Below are 22,569 nucleotides of genomic sequence, written 5' to 3' on the forward strand. Positions count from 1 at the left end.
ATATTGGCAGAACTGTCAGTGTGTTACACAAAGGTGTGGCTCCAACGGTGAAGCCTAAACTGCGTGGCTAGTACAATGTCGTAACGTAAGTTAATATGACAGACAGGCAGGCCATGCCCTGCCAGCTTAGCTCTGCTGGGTTTGTAAAGGCACACCTCTGTGTGAGAGAGCTGCTGGTTTTAAATAGCCCTTTCTGAATTGAATACTTGGCCTGTGACGTGAAATGGAAAACCCTACAACACCAGTGAGACCTACAGCAGGTAACATTAGTCTGGAAAAAAAACAGAGAAGGGTCATGTAATAGGCCCCTAATGTAATGCTGGCTTTGTGCGACTCAATGGGGGAGGTGGGTGTTTAATTTATTAAATAGAAGCCATTCAGAAGACTGACATGCTATGTGTTAAAAAAAAAAAAAAAAAAAAAAACAGACGACTGAGAAGACGATGCAATGGGTGCTTGGCTGAATACAGTATGTCCCTTGTAAAGCAATGTAAAGAACAGCAAGGTATGTTAAAGACCATTAATAAACATGGCAAACCAGGGTAAACTATGGGAAATACATAGTATAACCATGGGAAAATCATGAGGGTAAAACTGCAGAAATACCATGCAAATATACAGTAGTAAACCTTTATTAAGGGTGGTACTGAGCAAACCAAGCTCAAGGGAGGCTATTTTTATAGAGCTTTGTACTCCAATTTGTACATTATTTTTCTGATATAAATTTATAACTAATGGATACTTCTTGTTCTGGTTTTGTAACTGGGTGTCCTTTCAGAATAAAACACAACATTAATGTTAGCACGTTCATGTTGTTATTGGCCCTGCACACCTGCAGATATATGATCATTTACCCGCAGACAGACGGTTTCCGACCAGTCTTTACATTTGCATCTTTGCTGTCTATTATTAGAAACCGCACAGTGCAGTAACAATAAGCAATTGCTTTACGATATAAAATACAGGGTCACCGATGAACTGCTATTGTTTGATAATGATGTTTCAAGGGGTGAGGCCTGATTAATACAGTACACAAAGGCCATCAACAGTGTGTTAGGCTATAAAGGCTTCTATCATGACCAAACACCAAGGGACTGGCTGGCCTTAATAAAGCTAGTCTTAATATAGCTGGGTCTGTGGAAATGGGCTGACAGAGATTGGTCAGAAGGCTTTACTGCTGTGCTTCCATTCTGTGGAGCCAGGATTGATTTTGGAACAGACCCATCTGAAAGAAATTGCTGAATAATTTACCAAGGATGGATTGATCTCTACTTATGACGATGGAACAGCGTTTAATGTGTTAAACACATTAAGGAGAAAGACCAGTGTTAAGTCATCATGTCAACGGCTTTCATGAGAGATTATACATAACAGTGCACATTTTCAATTTATATACAAAATTAAAGTAGAATAAATGCCATGCTGGCAGACCATTAAGAAAGTGCGTAGTGTAGTTTCAACTCCAGTGTTCCATCAGGAGAGCGGTGATGCTTTCTCTACAGGCCTAGCCACTGCAAGTGTGGGTTCCAGACTATTGATTAGTGTTGTGACTTTGTATGTCTGCCAAGCTTCTTAAGATTTCTGTCTTCTGCCGATTCCTTTATTAGCTGTTTTGGAACAGGGTGGGGGGAGGTTGTCTATATATGCAACTAGTGCCAGGGCCAGCAATGAACAAGTGCACTTCCACCAACTATCGCTGCCTCGTGTGGAATGCTTCATGTAGCAAATTTCTTCTTAAACAACTGTTTTGAGTTTTTGTTTCACGAAGCACGACTTTGTATATAATTATACATCCTTGAAGCAGGGGGGTGGGAGGTAATTGACTAATTCTTAGTGAAAATGTTCACTTTCATATATAGCTCTCTTAGTGACTAGCTCCCAGTTCAGAGCTGAGCTGGAGCTGTTGCTGTATGTTCACAAGCTGGCATGCAGATTACAGTTGGTTATTGAATCATCAGTGTTATTACACACATGCAAACTGGAAGTGTGAAGGGGGCACTGAAATGACTTTGGAAGTACTATCTAAGTAGATCAATCTTTTCACTAAACAGAGCCGTACTGTACCAATCCCGCAGTGCCACAGTAGCAATGACAGCTTGATGCCTGTGTCGCATATTTGTGAGTTACTGAACATTATTCACCCCCGCTCCCATGCTCATTAACCAATGTACCAAGACCCATTACTACAGCATAGCTAGCTTGATTAGAGGTAGTGCCAATGCAATTATTAAATCAGAAAACTTGATTATAGACACACAAGACCTGAATGTTTATTTATTTTATTTTTATTTTATTCAGGTATGTACAAAACTACTTAAACCTTGACAAATATTTAGTATATTACTGTCTAACAGTGGGCAGATAGTATGTAGATTAGTAGTTATTAAAGTGGATTTAAACGGTACAGTTACTAGTATTTTAGTTTAAGAATGGGAATGATGAAATATGCTGTACAGGCCTCAGTGCTTTGCTAATGCTGTATCATATTCTTAATTTTGTAAAACAATTTGTTTATTTTAGTAGACGCCTTTATCCAAGGCGACTTACAGAGACTCGGGTGTGTGAACTATGCATCAGCTGCAGAGTCACTTACAATTACATCTCACCCGGAAGACGGAGCACAAGGAGGTGAAGTGACTTGCTCAGGGTCACACAATGCGTCAGTGGCTGAGGTGGGATTTGAACTGGGGACCTTCTGGTTACAAGCCCTTTGCTTTAACCACTGGACCACACAGCGAGGTAAAACAAGCAATTATAGTGTGTATTTCTGCATCCCTGTAAACATTTGTTCTGTATGCTTTGTTGTAAATAGTAAGTAAGTGAATGTTTTAAGATTGCTAGTGCAATCCTCCGTTTTTGTAAACCACGTGACCTGAATCGTTGTGTGTGTATGTGTGTGTGTGCGCGCGTGTGTGTGTGTGTGCGTGTGTGTGTGTGTGTGTTTCTTATTTTTATTTTTTATTTTATTGAGGTCGTAACATTTCAGTTTCTGAAACAGTGCTGTCAAATCCTGATCTCTTATTACAAATTACTATAAAGCACATGATATCCTTTTCTGTCAATATCCATCAATGTTTTCCAAAGCAGACCACTGAAAACAACATCCTCAGATCATGTTTTTCAGTTTCCTTCTGCATCTGTATTTGAAACCTGCCTCAATTTAACCTGATTTGCTGTGACATCCCACAAGATGCAATTCCCAGCAAGAGCAAGTGGCCAGAAAGAGGCTGTGTGTTTTTTAAAGAGACCTCGCTCATTTTTTTCCAGGTGACACACTGTTGTGACGGAACACCCCTTCATTTGGTACAGTAGGAGTGAGAGTGTTGAATAAGGCACTGAAAGGATTAATCAGCTTTGCTGATATCTCCATCAGCCCTTGCTACTGGGAGGCTCCAACGTCCCTAGTCTCAGAGATCTGTCAATTATTGTTATTGTTTGTGTCATTCATTCTAATAATGCATAATTCATTTAAATTAGATTACATTCAGTTCCACAGATGGCACACGTCTGATTTGTACCCCCAGAGAAATTTAATAATATATGTAAGATTAAAAAATCATCTGTTTTTTAATACAAATGTCACAGACGGCTAATAATGTGTTTGAGTTTGTGCATTAATTATAATGGACGTGCGGTTATAAATAATTAATCAAATTCTATAAGGTGATGCAAAAGTTTTGCATCACCCTATAGAATTAAAAATATTGCTTCATAAAATCGAATGAATGTTACGTTAACATATTGAATTACATACCGCTTAGTAGTTTTCCAGAACGAAAAACTGACAAATTAAAAAATGTGACATTTTGAAATCTAACATGAAATACTGCTTTTCGTTACATGTCCTTTTTTCTCCTGATCTTTGCAATCTTTTTGAGTGCTTCCCATTGCTATTACTCAATTACCTTAGGCTCTTCAGTTCTAATGACCTGCCATAGACATAGCTAACATAGGCCAGATCTTTATAGAAGAACTTGTGACATTGAAGATACCACAGTATTGGGTAACTAGTGTAAAGATGTCACAGACTCTCACATCTACCGATCACAGGCACTCTTTACTTCTCTTGTCCCTCGATTCCTGGCCTGTGAGGCAATGCTTGAAAAGCACCCAGTTTGTTTAGTGCAGATCTGTTCCAAAGAAAGCAGGTGAGTTGGTGTAGATATCATAGATATGTTCCCTATGCACAGAGCCGATCAGCCATCCAGGGTAACGTGGCCCTGCTCTAAACAACTGTCGCCTGTTTAATTTTCTTTGGGTTGACTGGATAGTGTCTCTCGTTATTTGTATGAATCACATCAGGAACCTGCTGAGAAAAAAAAACAGGTCAAGAGCCTTTGGTCATAAAAAGAAATGATGCAATGGTATTTTGCCATTGTGACTGGCACTGCTTCCATTTCCACTCTCTGATTTTATCAAGAATTTTGAAAACTGTGCTGTTTATATTTCTGTCAGTTTACGTTTGTCATTGATGTGATGCAGTTTAATCCTTGGAGGAAAAGGTAAAAAAAGGAATGGAAACTTACTGGGACTCTCGAACAGCCCTCGAAAACATAGGAGCTATCTATATAAAAACATAGGAGCTATCTATATAAAAACATAGGAGCTATCTATATAAAAACATAGGAGCTATCTGTATAAAAACATAGGAGCTATCTATATAAAAACATAGGAGCTATCTATATAAAAACATAGGAGCTATCTATATAAAAACATAGGAGCTATCTATATAAAAACATAGGAGCTATATATATAAAAACATAGGAGCTATCTATATAAAAACATATGAGCTATCTGTATAAAAACATAGGAGCTATCTATATAAAAACATAGGAGCTATCTATATAAAAACATAGGAGCTATCTATATAAAAACATAGGAGCTATCTATATAAAAAAGACTCTAGACATCTGACATTTAACAAATGCACTGAGAGGAATCTCAACAAACGTGCATGGCTTTTGCATTTTCTTAGAAAACTATATAAACAGAGTGGTGTATAATGAACATTATTTTCCCCATTAATAAAAGTAACCAACAGTGGACAATAATACCCTAGATGAGCATTAGAACATAAGAACTGTAACCCGTGACTGCTTCCATGATAACCTGCAGTCTGCAGTTATTACTGGACACAGTAACTGGAATTAGTTTTAGCTGTGAGGTGACATTCGATTTAAGCAATTTGTATTTGGTTGGAAATTGTGGGTAATATTTTTATAAATATATATATATATATATATATATATATATATAAATATATGACACATAGATAGATAAATACACACAATTAGGAGTAAAAAATCAGCTTTGCATTTTCAAGCTTGATCTGGTGATGTTAAACTGATCCTTAATAGCCCAGTGTGAAGAATAACAGGTATACAGTTTATAACATTAAAGAAATGAGATGATTTGGCAAGCCTGAACTGTGCAGAAGCATTGTAACTACCACTATGATATGCAGGATCTTTTAAAGTCATTAAACGAGGGTACCTCTAATGCAGCTGTCGTACTGCCCATGCCATGACTGCCGTGGATCTCCAGATTGCCTGTTGAAGTAGGAGAGACGTGTTTTACAGTAGGAGCCAGGTTTACATTGGAATGCTTTTTAAATCTTTATTTTGTGGGAATAAAGAATAAAAACTTGGCTATATCAGTCATGTTTTTCTCCATCGTACAGCCGGTAGTGTATATTAATTCATAGCATTGGCTAACATTCTTCAGTTATCACACAGTCTTCATTTACATCGTTAACCCAGAAGTGGGTTTAGCGTCCATTGCAGCAATGTAAGATCCATACAAATGCCTACCTGAAATGTTTTCTGCAGAAAACCCTAAATTATTCTTCCCTTGAATTTGCGGCGTCTTGGAATTTTGCCCATTTGGGGATCTGCTTTGAGAAACTTTTCTGTTTAAGAAACAAAAAAAAAGAAACAGTAGAAATTCAATCAGCAAGCCAGAGTTGGAAAGAGGCTGTAATGGAGCCTTTATAACAAAACGAAACAGTGAGTTATTAGATATCTGGCATTAAAATCCCTGATGCACTTCTGAAGTGTGCTTCTCAAGGACATTTTTTTATAGTGGCCTCATTACAGAAATTCCACCTTGCTCAGGCTTGCTCAGAGACAGCCACAAAGGTAAAATATGCTGACTTTATTATGTCAAAAACCCAGAAGTAATCATAAAAAGGCATTATTAGGAACACATATCATTGAATAAAAATAAATATTCTGCACATTCTGTGTGTGTGTAAGTATTCCTTTAAGGCATGCAATATCTACAGGAGGAGGACACTATATATAAGCAGCTGGTTTCAAATTGTCAGTGTTTCTGAAAATGCACTTGCCTCATTTCTTCCTGATAGCTGGACTCTGAAAGAAAATGAAATATGGTTTCAATAGAGAGCATAACTAAGCACTCTGTCTTCTATTCATAAGGTTTTTTAAATTAAAGCTAAATAAATGGTTTTTAAATCTTTGGGGGTTGGGGTGAGGGGGGCGGTTGAGCTGTATTATGAGATCACTGAGACAGTATATTTGTCTTGCTCTTCCCCCATGATCACTTATAACGGCTGTCTACAAAAACTAAATATGTGGCGTGTGTTATTTGATTCGAGATGTAGATTCATAGCCCAGAGGCAGTGTTAAACCCCTGACAGTTCAGGATTGAAGAGGTTGGCAATGTATCACTCCCTTTGCCAGGAAAAGGGCTTTACAATTGCTCACTAGGAAACCCTTATAAATGAACTTGGTACAGTTTATTGGGGACAAAGATATTTAGACTGTTTTTGAGAATACAAATTTGCACTTGGGAGTCGGATAATGACAATATACAAGGGCTGCCCTTTGCTCTAGTAAGTCAATTGCACTGAACTCTATTACCCAAGAGGAACTTGTGATCAGAATACAATGAGAATGTAAGCAAGTTCCTGAATCTCCATTTTGCATTCTCTATATGTCAATACCTGCGCTGGCTGACCCTGACATTTATACTTGAAGGAGCAAACGCCCGTCTCAAAAGCCAGAGTCTTAAAACATTTTATTTGACTTATAATGCTAGCCATTAGTTTGGGGTTGTTTCTCGGTTTTTTCAACGATTATTTTTTTTATTTTTTAAAGATATACACTTCAAAATGCATGTACATTAACTGCACTGTAGTTACACCTTTGTTAAATTATCTAAGGAGTGTCCTTACAAGCGAATTATATTATCAGGAAAATACATAATGTGTGGGGTTCCACCCTCCCAATCAAAGATTGGTCTGTTAAAAGCATGCAGTAAATATCTGTAAATAATAACTGCAGTGTAACTACGGGTGGCTAATGCACCTGTAGTTTGAACAGTGTCCAAATAATTAAACTGAACAAATAGCATTTTTAACTAAATATACAATAATTCAGATGAAATTCAAGACTGTGGACGTGTAAAAAGAAATTTTAAAAGAATAAAACTACTTACTTGCACTCGTTCTCTTTTTGCAGCAGAACACAATTCCAACAATGATGAGCACTATTAATGCCACCGCAGAAACAGTAACAGTGACGGCTATCAAGACAGTTTTGTCATTGCTGGGTTTGGTGTGTTCTGGAATAACAGAAGCAGCCTGAATGAATACTAATCACACAGCTAAATGTACTGAATATCAATGCCGCCTTTCTTATAGTGACCAAGCAGTTCTGTGGAAGGTGTCGAAGTCACAGGTGTGTTTGTGACCACTTGACACTAAACACTAAATCGAGGAGCTTCAGAGCAAAACTGAAAACTACAGCTGATGAAAGCAGGAAAATTGGTCAACGTGCATTAGAAAGATATGGGACTCTATTTGAAACTAGTGTAAAGCCAAAGGCTATTCCAGAGAGGATTACAATTCTATTGATGCTATAAAACTAGAAACAAGCTACTATGAACAGAAATCAAGGTTTCCCCTAAAATAGCCTTGTCAGATTGTAGTATTCTGTGCAATAGGCCTTTTATTTTATTTTAAACATTAAGGTCAAAGTTCAAAGTTTCCTGTTCTGTACCTGGACAGGTAAACGGCTCACCTGCAGTGACTCTCAGGTTGACAGTGGCGGTCTGTGGCTCAGGCAGGGCAGGGATGGAGGCGACACATACGATTGTGACATCACTGCTTGGAGCCAATCTAAGGGTGCTTGTCGTATCATAGAAGTCAATGCTGAGAGTGCTGTCTGTGGTGTAGTTCTGAGGGTCAGCCCAAGTCTTGTTTAACATCCAGGTGATCTTTGGTTCAGGGTACCAGTTTGAAGCCTGGCAGACAATGGCCGTGGAGTGATCCTGCAGCACAGTCAGGCTGTGATTTGTAATCTGCAACGAACCATTTACTGCAAATAAAAAGAGAACAGGGACACTATTCTATATTTATTGAGATTTGAAAATACTTAACATTCTGCTCTGCTCTTTAAGGTCCTACTTGCTTCTTGTAATTGTAAGAAATCTGGGAATTGGTAGAGCATCTTAAACCACCAACAAACCCACTCACAGTTTAAACCTGTTTCTCAAATTATATTTCTATGTCAACGGACAGAAAAGTTGCAAGCGGAAAAAAAGGTACATAAGCCCAGACTTGTTATGAAGGAACTACTTTTCCCATATCTTGATTCCCATGTATTTCAGCTCAAGCCCATTACTGCCAAACATTGTGGTCCGTAATCCTCGGTAACTCCCTCACAGCTAATATTGCTTCAGTAAATAAGCAGAATAAGTAAAATGTGAATAATCTGAAACATAAATTCTGCTTAGAATTAAGAATCTATGCAGACATGTGTACAATCAGATGGAACAATTCTGCCAAAGCTCTGAGGCTAGTCGTGGACAGACACACAGCATCATTATAGAATGAAGCATTATGATTATGGAGCAGCATCTCAGTGTGAAAGCATCAGTGCAGAAACTATCTTCAGTCTATCATCAGAGGGTTCATGAACCTCATACAATACAACCACACCCAGATATCCCTATACAGCTGGAATGCATACATTTGAGGAGAAAACACTCCCCAGCTTATCTGCAATGACAATGCAATGGAACAGCAATTGCAATTGAACAGTTCTGTTCTGAGCTGCAATGAGGTTTCTGTGTGGTTTTGCACTTGTGTTACAATGAGCGCTATCCCGATAGTGGGTTTCAAGCATCTCATGCAGAGGAGAGCTGTATAAAAAGGGTAGCATCCCCTACGGAATACAGTCTGCCTCTCCTTATACATTATTCTCCAACACTTATAATGAGTTGTTTTGTCTTCATTCAAAATGTTTTTTGTACCAATGCGGGTATGGCAGGGGTAGCTATAAACTGAGCATTTACAATAGTGTAAAGATAACGCAAGCAAACCTATAAAGAAGGAGAAGAAACATATACAACCACATTAACTCCCATGCATTATCAGTGGCAAAGGAATAGGGTTAATAAAGCAATAAACCAGCAATGCCAGATATATTAGACACACTGTCAGACTGTTGTCTAGCACATGAGATAACCCCAGCAGCACTCTGCATGCTGCACTTGCTTCTCATAAGGCTTTCGCTGCATGTCAGTCGATCATAGCTTCTGCCCAATTTTAGCATATAATTCATTATAAACAACAAGATGGTAAAGGGGCTTGCCTACACAGCTCATTTAAAACGTTAAGCACATTTAACATTTAAAGCATCGATCATAAGCTCAAGTTAATTTGTACTGCATTAGACGGCACTGTAATAAGATGAAGGCTTAAGTCGAAGCAGCTGTCTGTTGATATATGCTGGAGTTTTAAGTTTTAACTTGGCATTTTGAAAGCTAAAGCTCGTCTGTTTTTTGTATTTTTCTGCTAAAAAAAAAAGATGATTAGATATTCAATCCAATTGTGAAAGCTATTGGCTGTGGTTTAGTTTTTTTTATAAAGCACTCTGTGAGGCCTGCAGTGCACTATGCAAATGTAAGTCTGTATTGTGTTGTATTGGATTGTTACAAATAAACGATAACACTTTACATAAAGTGTCTCTAATTACTGTGTTTTTACATAGTAGTTACTTAGTGAATACATGTGTACTTACACATAATTACAATGTTATTATGCATAGTTACAATGTACTAGTCCTGTATAAACCGCCATATAAGAACATAAGAAAAGTTTAGGAATGAGAAAAGGCCATTCGGCCCATCAAGGCTCGTCCCTTGTCACCCCTACTGGGGAATCTAATCTAAAAACACAGAATCTTTTTGAAATGTTCCCAGTGTTTTAGATCCTACTACATCACCTGGTAGGCTATTCCATGCATTTACAACTCTCTGGGAAAAGAAGTGCTTCCTCCCTTCTGTTCTGAACATACTTTTACTCAGCTTCCATTTATGTCCTCCTGCTCTTCTCTCTGTGTAGTATAAGCATAGTGTCTATACCAAGACTTTCTCTTGGTGAGGCTATCTTAATGAGTGTTGCGTTTCTCTCTTTTTGATTTTTTAAATCTCAGTACAGGTAATGAAAAATATTTTACTCTAATGTCTGCATTATGTCAACAGGTCTGACTCAGGTATTTTTCAGGCCTGTTTCCAGCTCCCCACTATATATTTGACTGTATTGAGACCACTGTAAAAACAGATTGAATAATCTGGAGTGAAAACCCTGCTTCTTCTGAGGATTTGTGGTTCTCATCTGCTAATACATTTAAATTAATGTACCACAAATCTCCCGCATGCTTGCTGACTGTTCGTCTGAAACGCCAAGATGCACATTTAATTTAAAAAAGGCACTGCTTAAGGAAAGTTCCTCCACTTCTCCAGCAAATCATTTTATCCAGCAAATACCCTTGTCAATGGATATAGTCAGCAGGAATTTGTAGCACCATCAATCAGGGGACCCAATAGCTAATATATTGCATTCAAAGGGTCAGTGCCTTTTTTTTATTATTTTTTAGCATTATTTAGCTATGTTTTTTAGCTTAGTTATAATTTTCCAGCATTGGCAAAATGCTTTAAGTAATGAGCAGAATTAAACCCTAATCACACAATATTGAAGGTGTATGTTGTCTCTTAATAATACTGACAGCAGCATAAGACCCATACTTTCCTCTCCACTACAGAGCTTGCTCTTCAGTTGGATGGTAAGACGCTTGTCTTTGAACCGTATGGTTTGTGGTTCAGGTCCAGCCCTTGCCTTTCCATTCAATTCAATGGGCTGAGATGCCAGTTAATCACAGTTGGAATAACTGCATGTTCTGTCAATTCCAAATAAGCCCCACCAATAATAATGAAATGGTTTACCGCTGCAACAATTATTCGATTAAATAGCAATGCTGCATCTTTTTTATTCACTTAATATATAATGTATCATGATCCGGGGTGTAGGTTGTGTGTCTGCCTGTCTGTCCAACCACATGTCTGTATGCCAATTCCATTTCTCTATATATAGCTAGACAGCCACTTGTCCAATTGTGATGAAACTTGTTAAGATTGTGATCAGTTTAAGTAATTAAGTTTACCATGATCTGGGGCTGTATGGAGGCTGTCTGTTTGTTGGTCTGACTGCCTGTCTATGTCACACTTATATTTTTACATACTTAGCTATATGTATTTTTATATATATAAAGTCTTGGTTATTACACCTTTCTAACTATATAAAATATATCATTCCATTACATGAGGCGGGAACCAGGGCTGCGAGAGGAAGGGAGTGTTTTGCACCTTGGGATTCGAGGCTCGGCCTCTAGAGCAGTGGAGAGAGAGAAAAGAACGGGACGGACTCCAATCGAGAGAGCCTTCCCTATGGAGTCGAGGCTGGCCCTATCGGCCTCCAGGCTCCTGTCCTCTGACTTCTCGGAGAGTCGTTATAGGCTCGGCCTCGCGACTGGGTCCCAGTTAGAGACCGGGTTTGACCCTCAGAGGACGGAACAGCTCATATCAAGCATTGACTTAAGGAAGAAAAGAGAATCTGAAAGAACACAAATAATTGTTATTTACGGGACTCGAACACTCAGAGTCTGAGGGACACGTCCCAGAAGGATAAACGAGGAAGTAAGACAGAACCTTCTTTCTTGAGACAAGATAAAGCACATGAGCTGTGAAAGAATAGTGTGGCCGGTGGTCCCTTCTGATCGCACGAAGAACCTGTGGAGTTATGGGAACTCTAGGTCAGGGAAGTGAGTATCACTATCCCCCCAGAGGGGAGCGACACAGAGGCACGCAGCATATGAAAAAAGTGAGGAGGAGGAGGAGGAAAAAACCTAATGCAAGAGAAAGAGCTGAGTTGTGACTGGGTTTAAATAAGGAGTCAATGATGATAGACAGATGAACTATTTTTAGGTGGTATTAGAGATTGATATAATCAGTGGTGGTAAAAGTTAAGAGATTGATTTCAAGCAACACTTTTGTTGGTTCCGATCCAGAAAGAAAGAAATGATTGAGCATTCCCAGTATCCTTACTGAAATTGTTCTGAATTATTTTACCTTTCCTTGAAATACTCCAATATTCATGTCAACAGTTCTGCTGAAGTGTTGAAAGCTCAGATTCTTATCTGATTTTGGCTGTCTGAATCCTTTCCTTTATTGCAGGCGGTGATTCATTTTCTTTATCTCTTCACTCCCATCTAGGAGACTCGTTTTTTATTTAAGTGTCTGTCTGAACATACTTTGGTCTAATTTTCTTTGCCTATATGAAGAAATGACGACAATAGAACTGCAGCAAATAAATGTAACTGCTACCAAAACCAGACAAGTGCAGCTCGGGCAAAACATTCTCAAACACTCTCCAGCTACAGCCAAAGGTTTAGCATCACCTAGAATTTTAGGATTGAGACATAATAAAAAAAAAAAAAAAAACAATATGAAAGTAATTTTTTAACATCATGTAATCAAAGCAACAACAAAATGATATTGCAAAAGTCTACCGGAAACCATAAAGTTTTGTGAAGTATATAGAAAACTACAAAGCAGTATGCAATACAATATGTTAATGTAACATTATACAGCAGGTTTCATTCGACTTTATGGCACAAAAATTAGTTAATTTTATAGAATTCTATAGGGTGGTGCAAGACGTTTGGCCAGAGCTGTACATTCCTAGTGAGCGGTGAGGGGTACAGTCAGCGTGGTATGCATTGACATGGTCACACTGTGCTGAACATACCGCTCTGTGTGGTTATGAACTTCACAGCTATGTTACTCTTCAGAATACAAAAACATAATTGTTGCTATTGTGCTGATGACATGCTATATAGGAAATAGCCTGGACTTCACCAAAGGCTTGGAAACATAGAAATACAACTGTAAAAATGAACAAAATCAATATGATTTTTTTTTCTTTCAAAATCTGAGTGCAGATATAGTGAAGGCCTGTAAAGTCCAGGTTGAAATCTTCAGCTGAATTGTTTTATTATTTTACTGCCGCATATTGGTCTCGAGGAAGCAGGGGTACTGATGATTTGAAGCCATAGTGACAATTCCATATGCAACAACAGAACAGCAGTACAAGCAATCTCCAATGGAGCTCATAGAAGTGTGTAATTCATTTCTTTACTGATATGCACATACATACTAATCATGTTCTACAATGTCAAATGACAGCACAGCCATCACAGCTTACTGCAAATTAAAAATCTGTCCAGCGATTAAAATGATTGAGCTACATAAAGACGCAGATAGATAGATAGATAGATAGATAGATAGATAGATAGATAGATAGATAGATAGATAGATAGATAGATAGAGCTAGGGCCAAAAGTTTTGCATCACCCTATATAATTAACTAATTGTGCTTCATAAGGTCAAATGAAACCTGCTGAATAATGTTACGTTAACATAAATGAAAAATGTAAAAATCTAACATGAAATACTGTACTACTATTATGGCTTCCGGTAGACTTCTGTGATATCATTTTGTAGTTTCTTTGATTACATGATGTTAAATAAAAGAGCTAAATTATGTTCATATAGTTGTTTTTTTTTATTATTATGTCTCAATCCTAAAATTCTAGGTGATGCTAAACCTTTTGCCATAGCTGTAGCTAGCTAGCTAGATAGATAGATAGATAGATAGATAGATAGATAGATAGATAGATAGATAGATTTTTAAGCTTGTCAAGGTCACTGATTTGGGTCACACATATTTTTCTTCCTGACACAAGCAACTCTGCAGCAGCAACTTGGACAGTATGCACTGTATATGAGAGGAAGGCTCTTAATATTGTCCAGACAGCTTTCCTTTGATATCCGTACATTAACAGGGAACTAAAGCTGGTGAGACCCAAATAACACATCGGAAATTTAAAATTAAAAACTGCAATATGATAATGATGCTAACAAAGCAATGGCTTTTAAAAAGATCCCTGGTGTCTATGAGCTCCCCAGCACTGCTATCTTATCTGTTCCCAGCACATAGGGAGATTAGGGGTTGATTTGATCAACCTATGACCTTAATGCACTTAAGCATATGTCTGATAAAACGATCAACAGTCCCAGACATTGCCTAATGCAACCCCAATGTCATTCATTCTTATATAGGGTTTCCAAATGGGCTGAGCAGCTTACTACAAAGGGAATGGATAAAAACACAAACCTTGAACTGATAAATTAGCTTCCTTCGTCCCATTGTTTTGTAGGTCACACATCACCACCCCACTGTCCTGAAGACTGACGTTGGATATGATAAGTTCAGTGGTGAAGGCGTTGCCCTCCGTATTGTTTCGTGAGGTAAAGCGTGGGTCTGTTACAACAGGTCCTGTCGCAGACAAAACGGTCAATACTGTCCTGCCCTTTAACAACCAGGTCATGATTACCCAGGGTTTAGACAAGGTGCAGTTAAACAGGGCATCGCTGTGGAGAAGAACAGCAGCACTCTGGGGACCCTGGAGGATATGAGAATAACCTGGGGAAAAAATAGATTTAAATCCAGATTAGATGAGCCGTAATATTCAACATTATGATATTGTATTTACTGTAACGTGGATTTCACATTCACTATTAAAGCTATGAATTCACTGAATTATATTGTTATTTTTATATGTGTTGTATTTCATAAGACAACTTGTTTGGTTGGTTTACCTTTACATTTTATTGCAGCTTCAAAAGATTCAAGGCAGTTGTGACAGACAGACAGATGGACACAAACGAAAGCTCTAACAATTGCTTAGGTAACACTTTCAAATAATGACCTCAGATTCACAATGAATTCCGGCTGAATCCCACAGGAATAACACCTGAATATCTTCTGCACTTCCTCTGAGTTCTGGAGTCATTAATTTTGAGTTCAGCCCTGTTAATTCATGTGGATTTAATTACCCGTATTTATTCCATGTTCCTTTGTAACAAATGATGTTGATCACATGTACAAGGCATCGCCCTGGTGGGTGAGTAAGAGGGTATGAATTAGTGAATTCATTAGGAACGGATGTAGGGCAAAGGGGAAGCTAAATGATTTTAAATCATGATGAATTAACCGGGCTGAATTAAAAATGAGTTACTTCAGAACTCCGAGGAAGTGCAGAAGATATTCAGGTGTTCCTGTGGGATTCGGACGGAATTCATTGTGAATTTGCAGTCATTATCTTGTTGCTGTTGCTTATTTATTTTGATCATGCATTATAAACCACTTTATAACGGAATGCCTTTTTAATGAGTCAATAATGTGAATGGCACCCTCTGTTTTAACAATCAAACTCTCAGACCTTTTTTGATTTTTGTTTTTGTTGTCAGAACAAATGACATAAAAGTAAACTAGAAGGGAGTGGTGTACTGCAGATTGTGAACTGTCAAAGGACCGGAACTGCCAGTTTCGAGGGTGGGGTTGAACTTGTGCAGTTTCAGTTTGCTTGCGTGAGGTGTTTATTTCAGTCCCATTAATTATTGTAACACACGTGACAGATGAGCCTTAAACTAGCCTTTAGGTACAATCTTCTTCTTCTTCTTCTTCTTCTTCTTCTTCTTCTTCTTCTTCTTCGTCTTCTTCTTCTTCTTCTTCTTCACACCTGTATCTCTTTTCCAGAAACAGGGGCCTACACTGCACCTCAATTGAGGGCAGAATAGCTGGTGGTTTATTCTAATAATAGCTCATTCTGAGCCTTAGTTAGGTTTTTTTGCTGGGACTTGGTCTCTGACAGATGAACTCTGGCTATGTCACTGATCTGATAGAGGGCAGCACAAGCTGCTGTTGAAAACACATCATTTCAGGCTTAAACAGTAATCGGGCTAACTGGTAAAATCAAACACCATTGATAAACGGAGATGGGTTTAAGCAGCGTGTAAAGACTAGGAGAAGGCAGGTTCAGATTAATAGGAGGCCAGCTGAAGTATGGGCACATAAATAATGCTTGGCTAAGATAAATAATCAGAGGATTACTGAGTTGAGTTTTGTTCCCTGGTGATTAACATTTTCCCAGGTCTTCAATTTAAATGGCTTTCCTAATTAGGTTTTGTAATTGCTTACGCGTAAAACAGAATATGCAATGTCCTGTAGTGAATACAGCAGAGCGTTTCATGCATTTGCATTTTATCTTGAGTATAATCACTTTTATTCAAGCAGTTCCAGAGACATGGCAATACAGTGAACCTGTCATAGCTGATCCTGTAAGATGTGATGGGGTGGATTTTCAAAAAACAGTGTTATTGTATTGAACTCGCGGTATAGTAACGAAATTTGTTAATAAAATCAATCCGTTAATGCTCTGAAATTGAGTTGATGAAGTCATTAATGAACGCATTTCTCGTCGAAAAGCTTAATTATTGCAGGTCACGTACATCACTTCCTGTCTCAGCGACTAGATAAGGGGAACTCATTAATCAAAATGCATGTTAACGAGATCAAGAAAAGCATCATTTGTTGTTATGGAAACTACTAGCGTACAGGGAGACGGCTCTCCCACCAGAGCAGCCAAATGGAAATAAAAAATAATGGAAATATCTGTTTTGTGTATAATTTGTGGATAGATGACAAAATTGTGCATGTAGTCATCCATCCATCCATATTTATAATACTTCACATATAAAATGCTGATTTACAATTATCTGGCGTGTGGGTAAAAAATAAATAAAAGAAAACAAGAAAGCAAGGGGTTAATAGAGTTACTGTACAGTTAAAAAGCTGAATCAAAACATTTCTGCCGCCCTGCAAAGCTCATTTGTGCGTGTCTGAGGGCTTTTTGGGGTCGTTGTTTTCTTTTTCAACGCCATTTCTTTTTCAGGTTAACACTCATGGTGCAAAAAATAAATACACAAAATGACTTTGGCACGGACTGAGAAAGCGCGGTAAGAACTGGTTTTGGAATGCTATATTTTTTTGTAAATTGCCAAATATTGTATTACAGTGCTTTGTTTTGCAATAATTTTCACTAATTGTCTTTGTATAGTATATGTTGCTGCACCACGCTTTGGTGTTTCAGACACACTGATGTACCTGACATGCCCCAATGTTAATAAAGCAACTATGGTGTAGTATAAAGCCTCCCTCTGAGATGGGATTGTTTCACATATCCAGTGGAACCTGGAACCAATTCAATGGAGTCTGACAAGTTCTACTGTAGAGGATATGAACAGGCACTCGCACTCGCTAAGCAGAGTTTATGCCCACTCAAATGATGGGGTCACTTCAGAGGGCAGATTGGATGAAGGGGGTTCGACTGTGTTGAATGCCATAGGCACCCAGAATATCCCCTTTGCTTCCTGCATGTACAATTGTACCATGTTAGGGTTCTCATCTCCGCTGTGCTTTATTATAATGCTTTATATTTAATGTCTTGGCAACTTCTCGTACCCCATAGAGTTCACATAAACATGAAATTAAAAATGAAAAGAAAAAACTGTCACCAAAAGGGGATATTTTGGAAAAATATTTGTAAAAAAAACAAATTAATAATAATCCTTCTTAATCTAAATTGGTTATTAACAAAGAAAGGATTCATTTCCATATAAGGATTGGATCAATTCAAAGGTTTAATTATTCAAGACCTTACCTAGAAATGAATGCAGTAACACAAGCAGGCAGCCAGTACTGTGCATGGTGTTCAGAGTATTCTCATTGCCACTCTCAAAGCTGAAAGGCAGATTCAAAAGGGGAGGCATTTTAATGATTTATTCTGTAATATTTTAACATGATATATATTGAGATTGAGTATCTTATATGCTGTGCAAGTATATTATACAAGTTAAGTGTGCATTAATACAATCATGTATTGTATAGACACAGCTGTTCATAGCAACGCATACAAACAGGTGGTATCTGGGTATATCAATGGCACAAGCAGGTTTTTCCTTAAAACCACTGTCTTCACCATTGAAGCACTTTATATATATATATTGATATTCCATTTAGGTAAAACGTTTAAAAAAATATTTTTTTTTTCAGCTGCACTTGGATAAATGAGGATTATGAATAAACCAATTATGATTCCTCGTGAAAGTCTAATGCTAACATTGAACTGGGGGGATTTTTAATGAATCAAATTCGCACTAATTTAAAAAATGAAATATTAACAGTGTCAATCTCTCCCATCGTTTAAATGAAATCGCTCTTAACCAGACACTGAAAGGTGCTCCTGGATTTCCTGCACGTGCCCCACGTTTGGATTTATTGGAAGTGACCTTGGATGCACTATGATTAAGCTTTAAAGCCATAATAAGGTTTCTCATCAGCCCTGTTCGAATGGGATCAATGCCCGGCTTCTCTGAATCCACACAAACACCCAGCAGGTCTCTTAATTGCATCATTAATGCTGTTATGTGTTCAGAAATGCCAACTGAAATAAATCCAGCAAGGGGGATACTGGTGGAAAAGCGACCTGTCAATGAGCGAAGGATCCGTTCACCTTTAGGTAGGCAGGGGTCAATCAATCACTTTGATCGGATTAGGACTGCTAAAGGGGTGTGTAAAATGAGTTCTTAGGCCTTGTCAGTTCCATTCACAAACCCCCATTGCTGACAAACTACTGTTTCACAATCCCAAGTCTCATGTTCATATCGGGTAGCTGCTTGAACTGAAGGTAGCCCCTCCAGCACAGAGCTGCAGTGTAGTCATAGGGGTAATAGACCAGCACCAAATTATCTTCAAGGGCAATGCAGCAGTGTTACTACATCCCATTGTAACACAAGGGCAGTTACATTGGGAAGAGCCATTGTTAGATTGCTAGCACAAGGGTAACATTTTCAAATGACCACTGGTATCACAAAGCTAAATATATATGAGTTATGAACCATTACCCCTCGCAAAGTCCCACAGTCTATCAGCTTGCAAATAGATGGTACTTTTATGACGGCAAACAAAGTGCTTAATGCAGGGGGGCGGAGCATGGTAAAGTTTGATTTATAGAAAACATGTGATCACAATGAAATGTAGATGAATTACTGTACAAGGTGTAGAATTGAGATAGGAGACCATTTCCCATTGGTTAAAAACAACACACTCACCCTCGTGGGAATGATCAGCTGACAAGTGAAACCTGCGAGGTGCTTCATCAATAAACTCCAGCAGTGCATCACAGTACTGTGGGAGCAGATTAACACTGATAATGTGCTACTGTATCAGGTCCAGTGTGAAATATGTGTTCTGTACTTTTCCATGATGATGTTGCTGCTGCTTGTTAGGCTGTGGCCTGCTCATGGTTCTGATAAGCTTTCTTCACAGGATTACGATGGGATTGAAATGGTATCCCAAACATTTCTGTAAAGGGTGAGCTCGCATAGTGTGTGGAGATGGGATAACGCCAGTGCTGCACCTCTCCCACAACATAAAAAAGGCTTGGATTCTCCAGCTTTGACAAGAATGTACCTTTCACACACACAATGAAATATAGCGATACAAATGTATGCTTCAAACAACATACCAGCCTGTTTCTTTCTTGCGATTGCTTGCATGGTGTTTTCTCCGGCATACCGGCTATGGAAGCCACAATACTAGACCATGGCAACTGTACAGTGCAACAGCACAGTATCGCTGAATAAATAAATACATTATCGCACTTACCTTTGCTTGTATGTTAGTGATCAGTAATCCAGCCGGTTTGGTTTCGCCAGCTTCCACACGTTATAATTGCCCTCTGCCAATCACCAGCAAACTGACGTATCTGTGTGAAGCCCTGTCTGTTTTTTAGGGTTTCTTAGTAAGAGAATGAATGCAGCACAGTGTATACCTGTACCAAGCAAAAACTTCAGTAGGATTTTCAGTCTGTGTAAATACTATAGAGACTGTAGCTCCAATAGTTCCTGTTCTTCTTTTAATATGAAGTAAGTACAGGTTAAAGTCCACGGCCCTGCTAATGATTAACGGGTATGAATCATGTGTAATGAATGTGAACAATAACTTCCATTGAGCCTTCACTTACAGCTGTGTGAAAATGATCTCAGATTATATTCAGTGTAGCTATTCGCTCAAAACATTCTACCTAAAACAAACAAACAAACCTCCAGTGCACAGGGAAACATCAGAAAGTATTGCTTTTTTTAATTGAAGCCTTGTTTAAGTCTACCGAATAACAGTAGTGAGCTGTTATCTTGTGGCCATTTTTTTCAATTGCATTTTTGGTTAAAATATGAATGGATCACACTTTGAAATCTAAGTGTATTAACTACACTGTAGCTTCACTGTACATACATCTTTTTACATTCTTTAAAACATGTGCTTACAAGAAGGTGACTTGATGTGAACCTTTGTTAAATACATGCCACTAATGTATGGAGTTCCAGTCTCACAATCACAAAATGTAGTGCTAAGCTACATGTAGTTATTATAGTCCAAAGTGTATCTAAATAAATAAATAAGTAAATAAGATCATCAAGTACAGGCACAGGTGGGTAACACTTTACATTAAGTTACCTCATAAATACATGTTTGCTTACACATAATTACAATGTAATTATGAATCGTTACAATGTGTTTAATGTATAAATCATTTTGCACGATATATGTAAGTACACAATTGCATTAGAAAAGGGTTAGGGTTTGGGTTAGGGTTAGATTTAGGGGGTTGTGGTTAGGGTTAGGGTTAGGGTTCGGGTTAGGGTTAAAATGTTCACATTACGTACATAGTAACTGTGCATTATAACATTGTAATTATGTGTAAGTACACATGTATTTACTAAGTTACTACTCTGTAAATACACAGTAATTTGAGACACAATGTAAAGTGTTAGAGAGTGGAACATGCTGTGGATGATCCTCCAGAATGTACAAACAGTACAGATGTGGTGAAGGGCTCTGAACTCGAATCAGTGTATAAATAAAGGTGAAGCACTCTGAACACTTTATAATTAAATCTAGGCTACCTTGTATAACATATAGGTATGAAAATATATGCATGAACAACTGATGTGTAAATATCTATGTAGCTCTGTACTATATGTGTATTTAAATATGTTTATATATAATATGTATATAATATGTATCTAACATTGAACATTTTTAATTACATTACATCTGTACGTAGTCTAAATCTCTCATGCTGCCTGTGTTAAATGAGTATTTTACTGAATAAAACCAATCTGAAACTGAATTTGAATCTATCGTGATGTGCTCAGCAGCTGTAATACACACTGCAGTCTGGAAATCAGAGCCTGTAGCTGCAGGACTCCATTTCAGAGGTGCTGTCTGTGTGATCTCTGACTCATCTGCTTATAGAAAATCTATCATACATTCCAGGCATATGCCAATACAATCAGCTTATTCCTTTAGATCACACTCTCTGACCTGAAGAGTCTTTTCTGAATACTGAGGAGAGACACTGATAAAGACATGCTTGCCTGCTTTCTTTTGGTAGTACTACAATGTGTTTAATGTTTTGCCTGATGTCGCTCTCCACAGTGTATTGAAGCGGGTGATTCCTGTTCATGTTTCTAGGGCAAGTTGAAATGTGAGTTAAACGTGCTCATTGTAGGCTTTGAGCACCATCTTGTGCTGGTCTTTTGCAATTCCCAGTTTGTATCTTATTTCTGCTTCCATTACAATATAAACATATAAACATGTTGCACTGGGAGGACAGGGTTCTGTTTTAAAGATTTAAAGAGTGGAGGGATCCTAATACCGCCATCCTAAATGTGTAAAGCACATTTTCTGCACAGCTCTTTTGTTACAGTCACTACAACAGTCTCAGTGTTTTTAATGCAGCAGTTTTGTTATTAAAAAGTTTTGGGGGGGAGGGGCTTCAACAATTTTTTGAGAAACGTCATCAATACACACCCAGATAAAGTCCTGGTGCTGCTGAACCCTGTAAAGGGTTGAAATATTCACCTGTTGTCTTTAATGTTTTCTGAAAACATATTTTTCCACTGTGTTTGAATGACAAGGCACTTACTTCAGACTTATTTAATTCAGTAAGGTAGAAATAAAATTACGCTGTGCGCACCCTTCCTGTAATTACGCTTGTTTCAAATTTTCATTTTACTCTTAGATTACGTTTATCTTCATATTTTAGGTTACAAAAACTAGATTATTTAATATAAATAACTTGACATTTTGAATTGGTCATTTACAAATTGAAATAATCTGGGAGGGCAGCTGTTAACTTCTTGTTTCCCTTAGCTACAGTTCAAGTGACGTGATGCGAGATTGTAACACTGCCCTTCTGAGATGCAGCGGAATTAAAGTGGGGGGGCGGGACCACCGGG

General features: G+C 38.0%; 1 protein-coding gene across 3 annotated transcripts; it reads right to left on the bottom strand.

The window, feature by feature from the left end:
- Nucleotides 1–444: 444 nt before the first annotated feature.
- On the bottom strand, nt 445–20,194 carry LOC117405644 (immunoglobulin superfamily member 5-like). Of its 3 annotated transcripts, none has more exons than XM_034008851.3 (9): nt 19,934–20,194; nt 17,928–18,007; nt 14,540–14,848; nt 8,043–8,339; nt 7,459–7,584; nt 6,347–6,371; nt 5,811–5,908; nt 5,494–5,549; nt 445–4,306 (listed from the first exon to the last, which is right to left on the bottom strand). In XM_034008851.3, exons 2-9 carry the CDS (start codon nt 17,971–17,973, stop codon nt 4,226–4,228), a joined length of 1,038 nt encoding a protein of 345 aa, XP_033864742.3. In that variant the 5' UTR covers nt 17,974–18,007; nt 19,934–20,194; the 3' UTR covers nt 445–4,225. The 3 variants fall into 3 exon arrangements, with proteins under 3 accessions (XP_033864742.3, XP_033864741.3, XP_033864743.3); XM_034008850.3 differs by having other exon boundaries at nt 445–4,309; XM_034008852.3 differs by lacking the exon at nt 17,928–18,007 and having other exon boundaries at nt 445–4,309.
- Nucleotides 20,195–22,569: the final 2,375 nt, after the last annotated feature.

Source organism: Acipenser ruthenus, chromosome 9, assembly GCF_902713425.1.
Source record: "Acipenser ruthenus chromosome 9, fAciRut3.2 maternal haplotype, whole genome shotgun sequence".
Classification (NCBI taxonomy): Eukaryota; Metazoa; Chordata; class Actinopteri; order Acipenseriformes; family Acipenseridae; genus Acipenser; species Acipenser ruthenus.

Bases quoted from the DNA above. Each gene is read 5' to 3' on its own strand.
- LOC117405644 (XM_034008850.3), bottom strand. From the start codon at position 17,973: ATGCACAGTACTGGCTGCCTGCTTGTGTTACTGCATTCATTTCTAG. The intron at 14,849-17,927 runs GTAAGGTCTTGA...TTTTTTCCCCAG, and splicing joins GTTACTGCATTCATTTCTAG to GTTATTCTCATATCCTCCAG. The intron at 8,340-14,539 runs GTTTGTGTTTTT...TTTTATTTGCAG, and splicing joins AGCTAATTTATCAGTTCAAG to TAAATGGTTCGTTGCAGATT.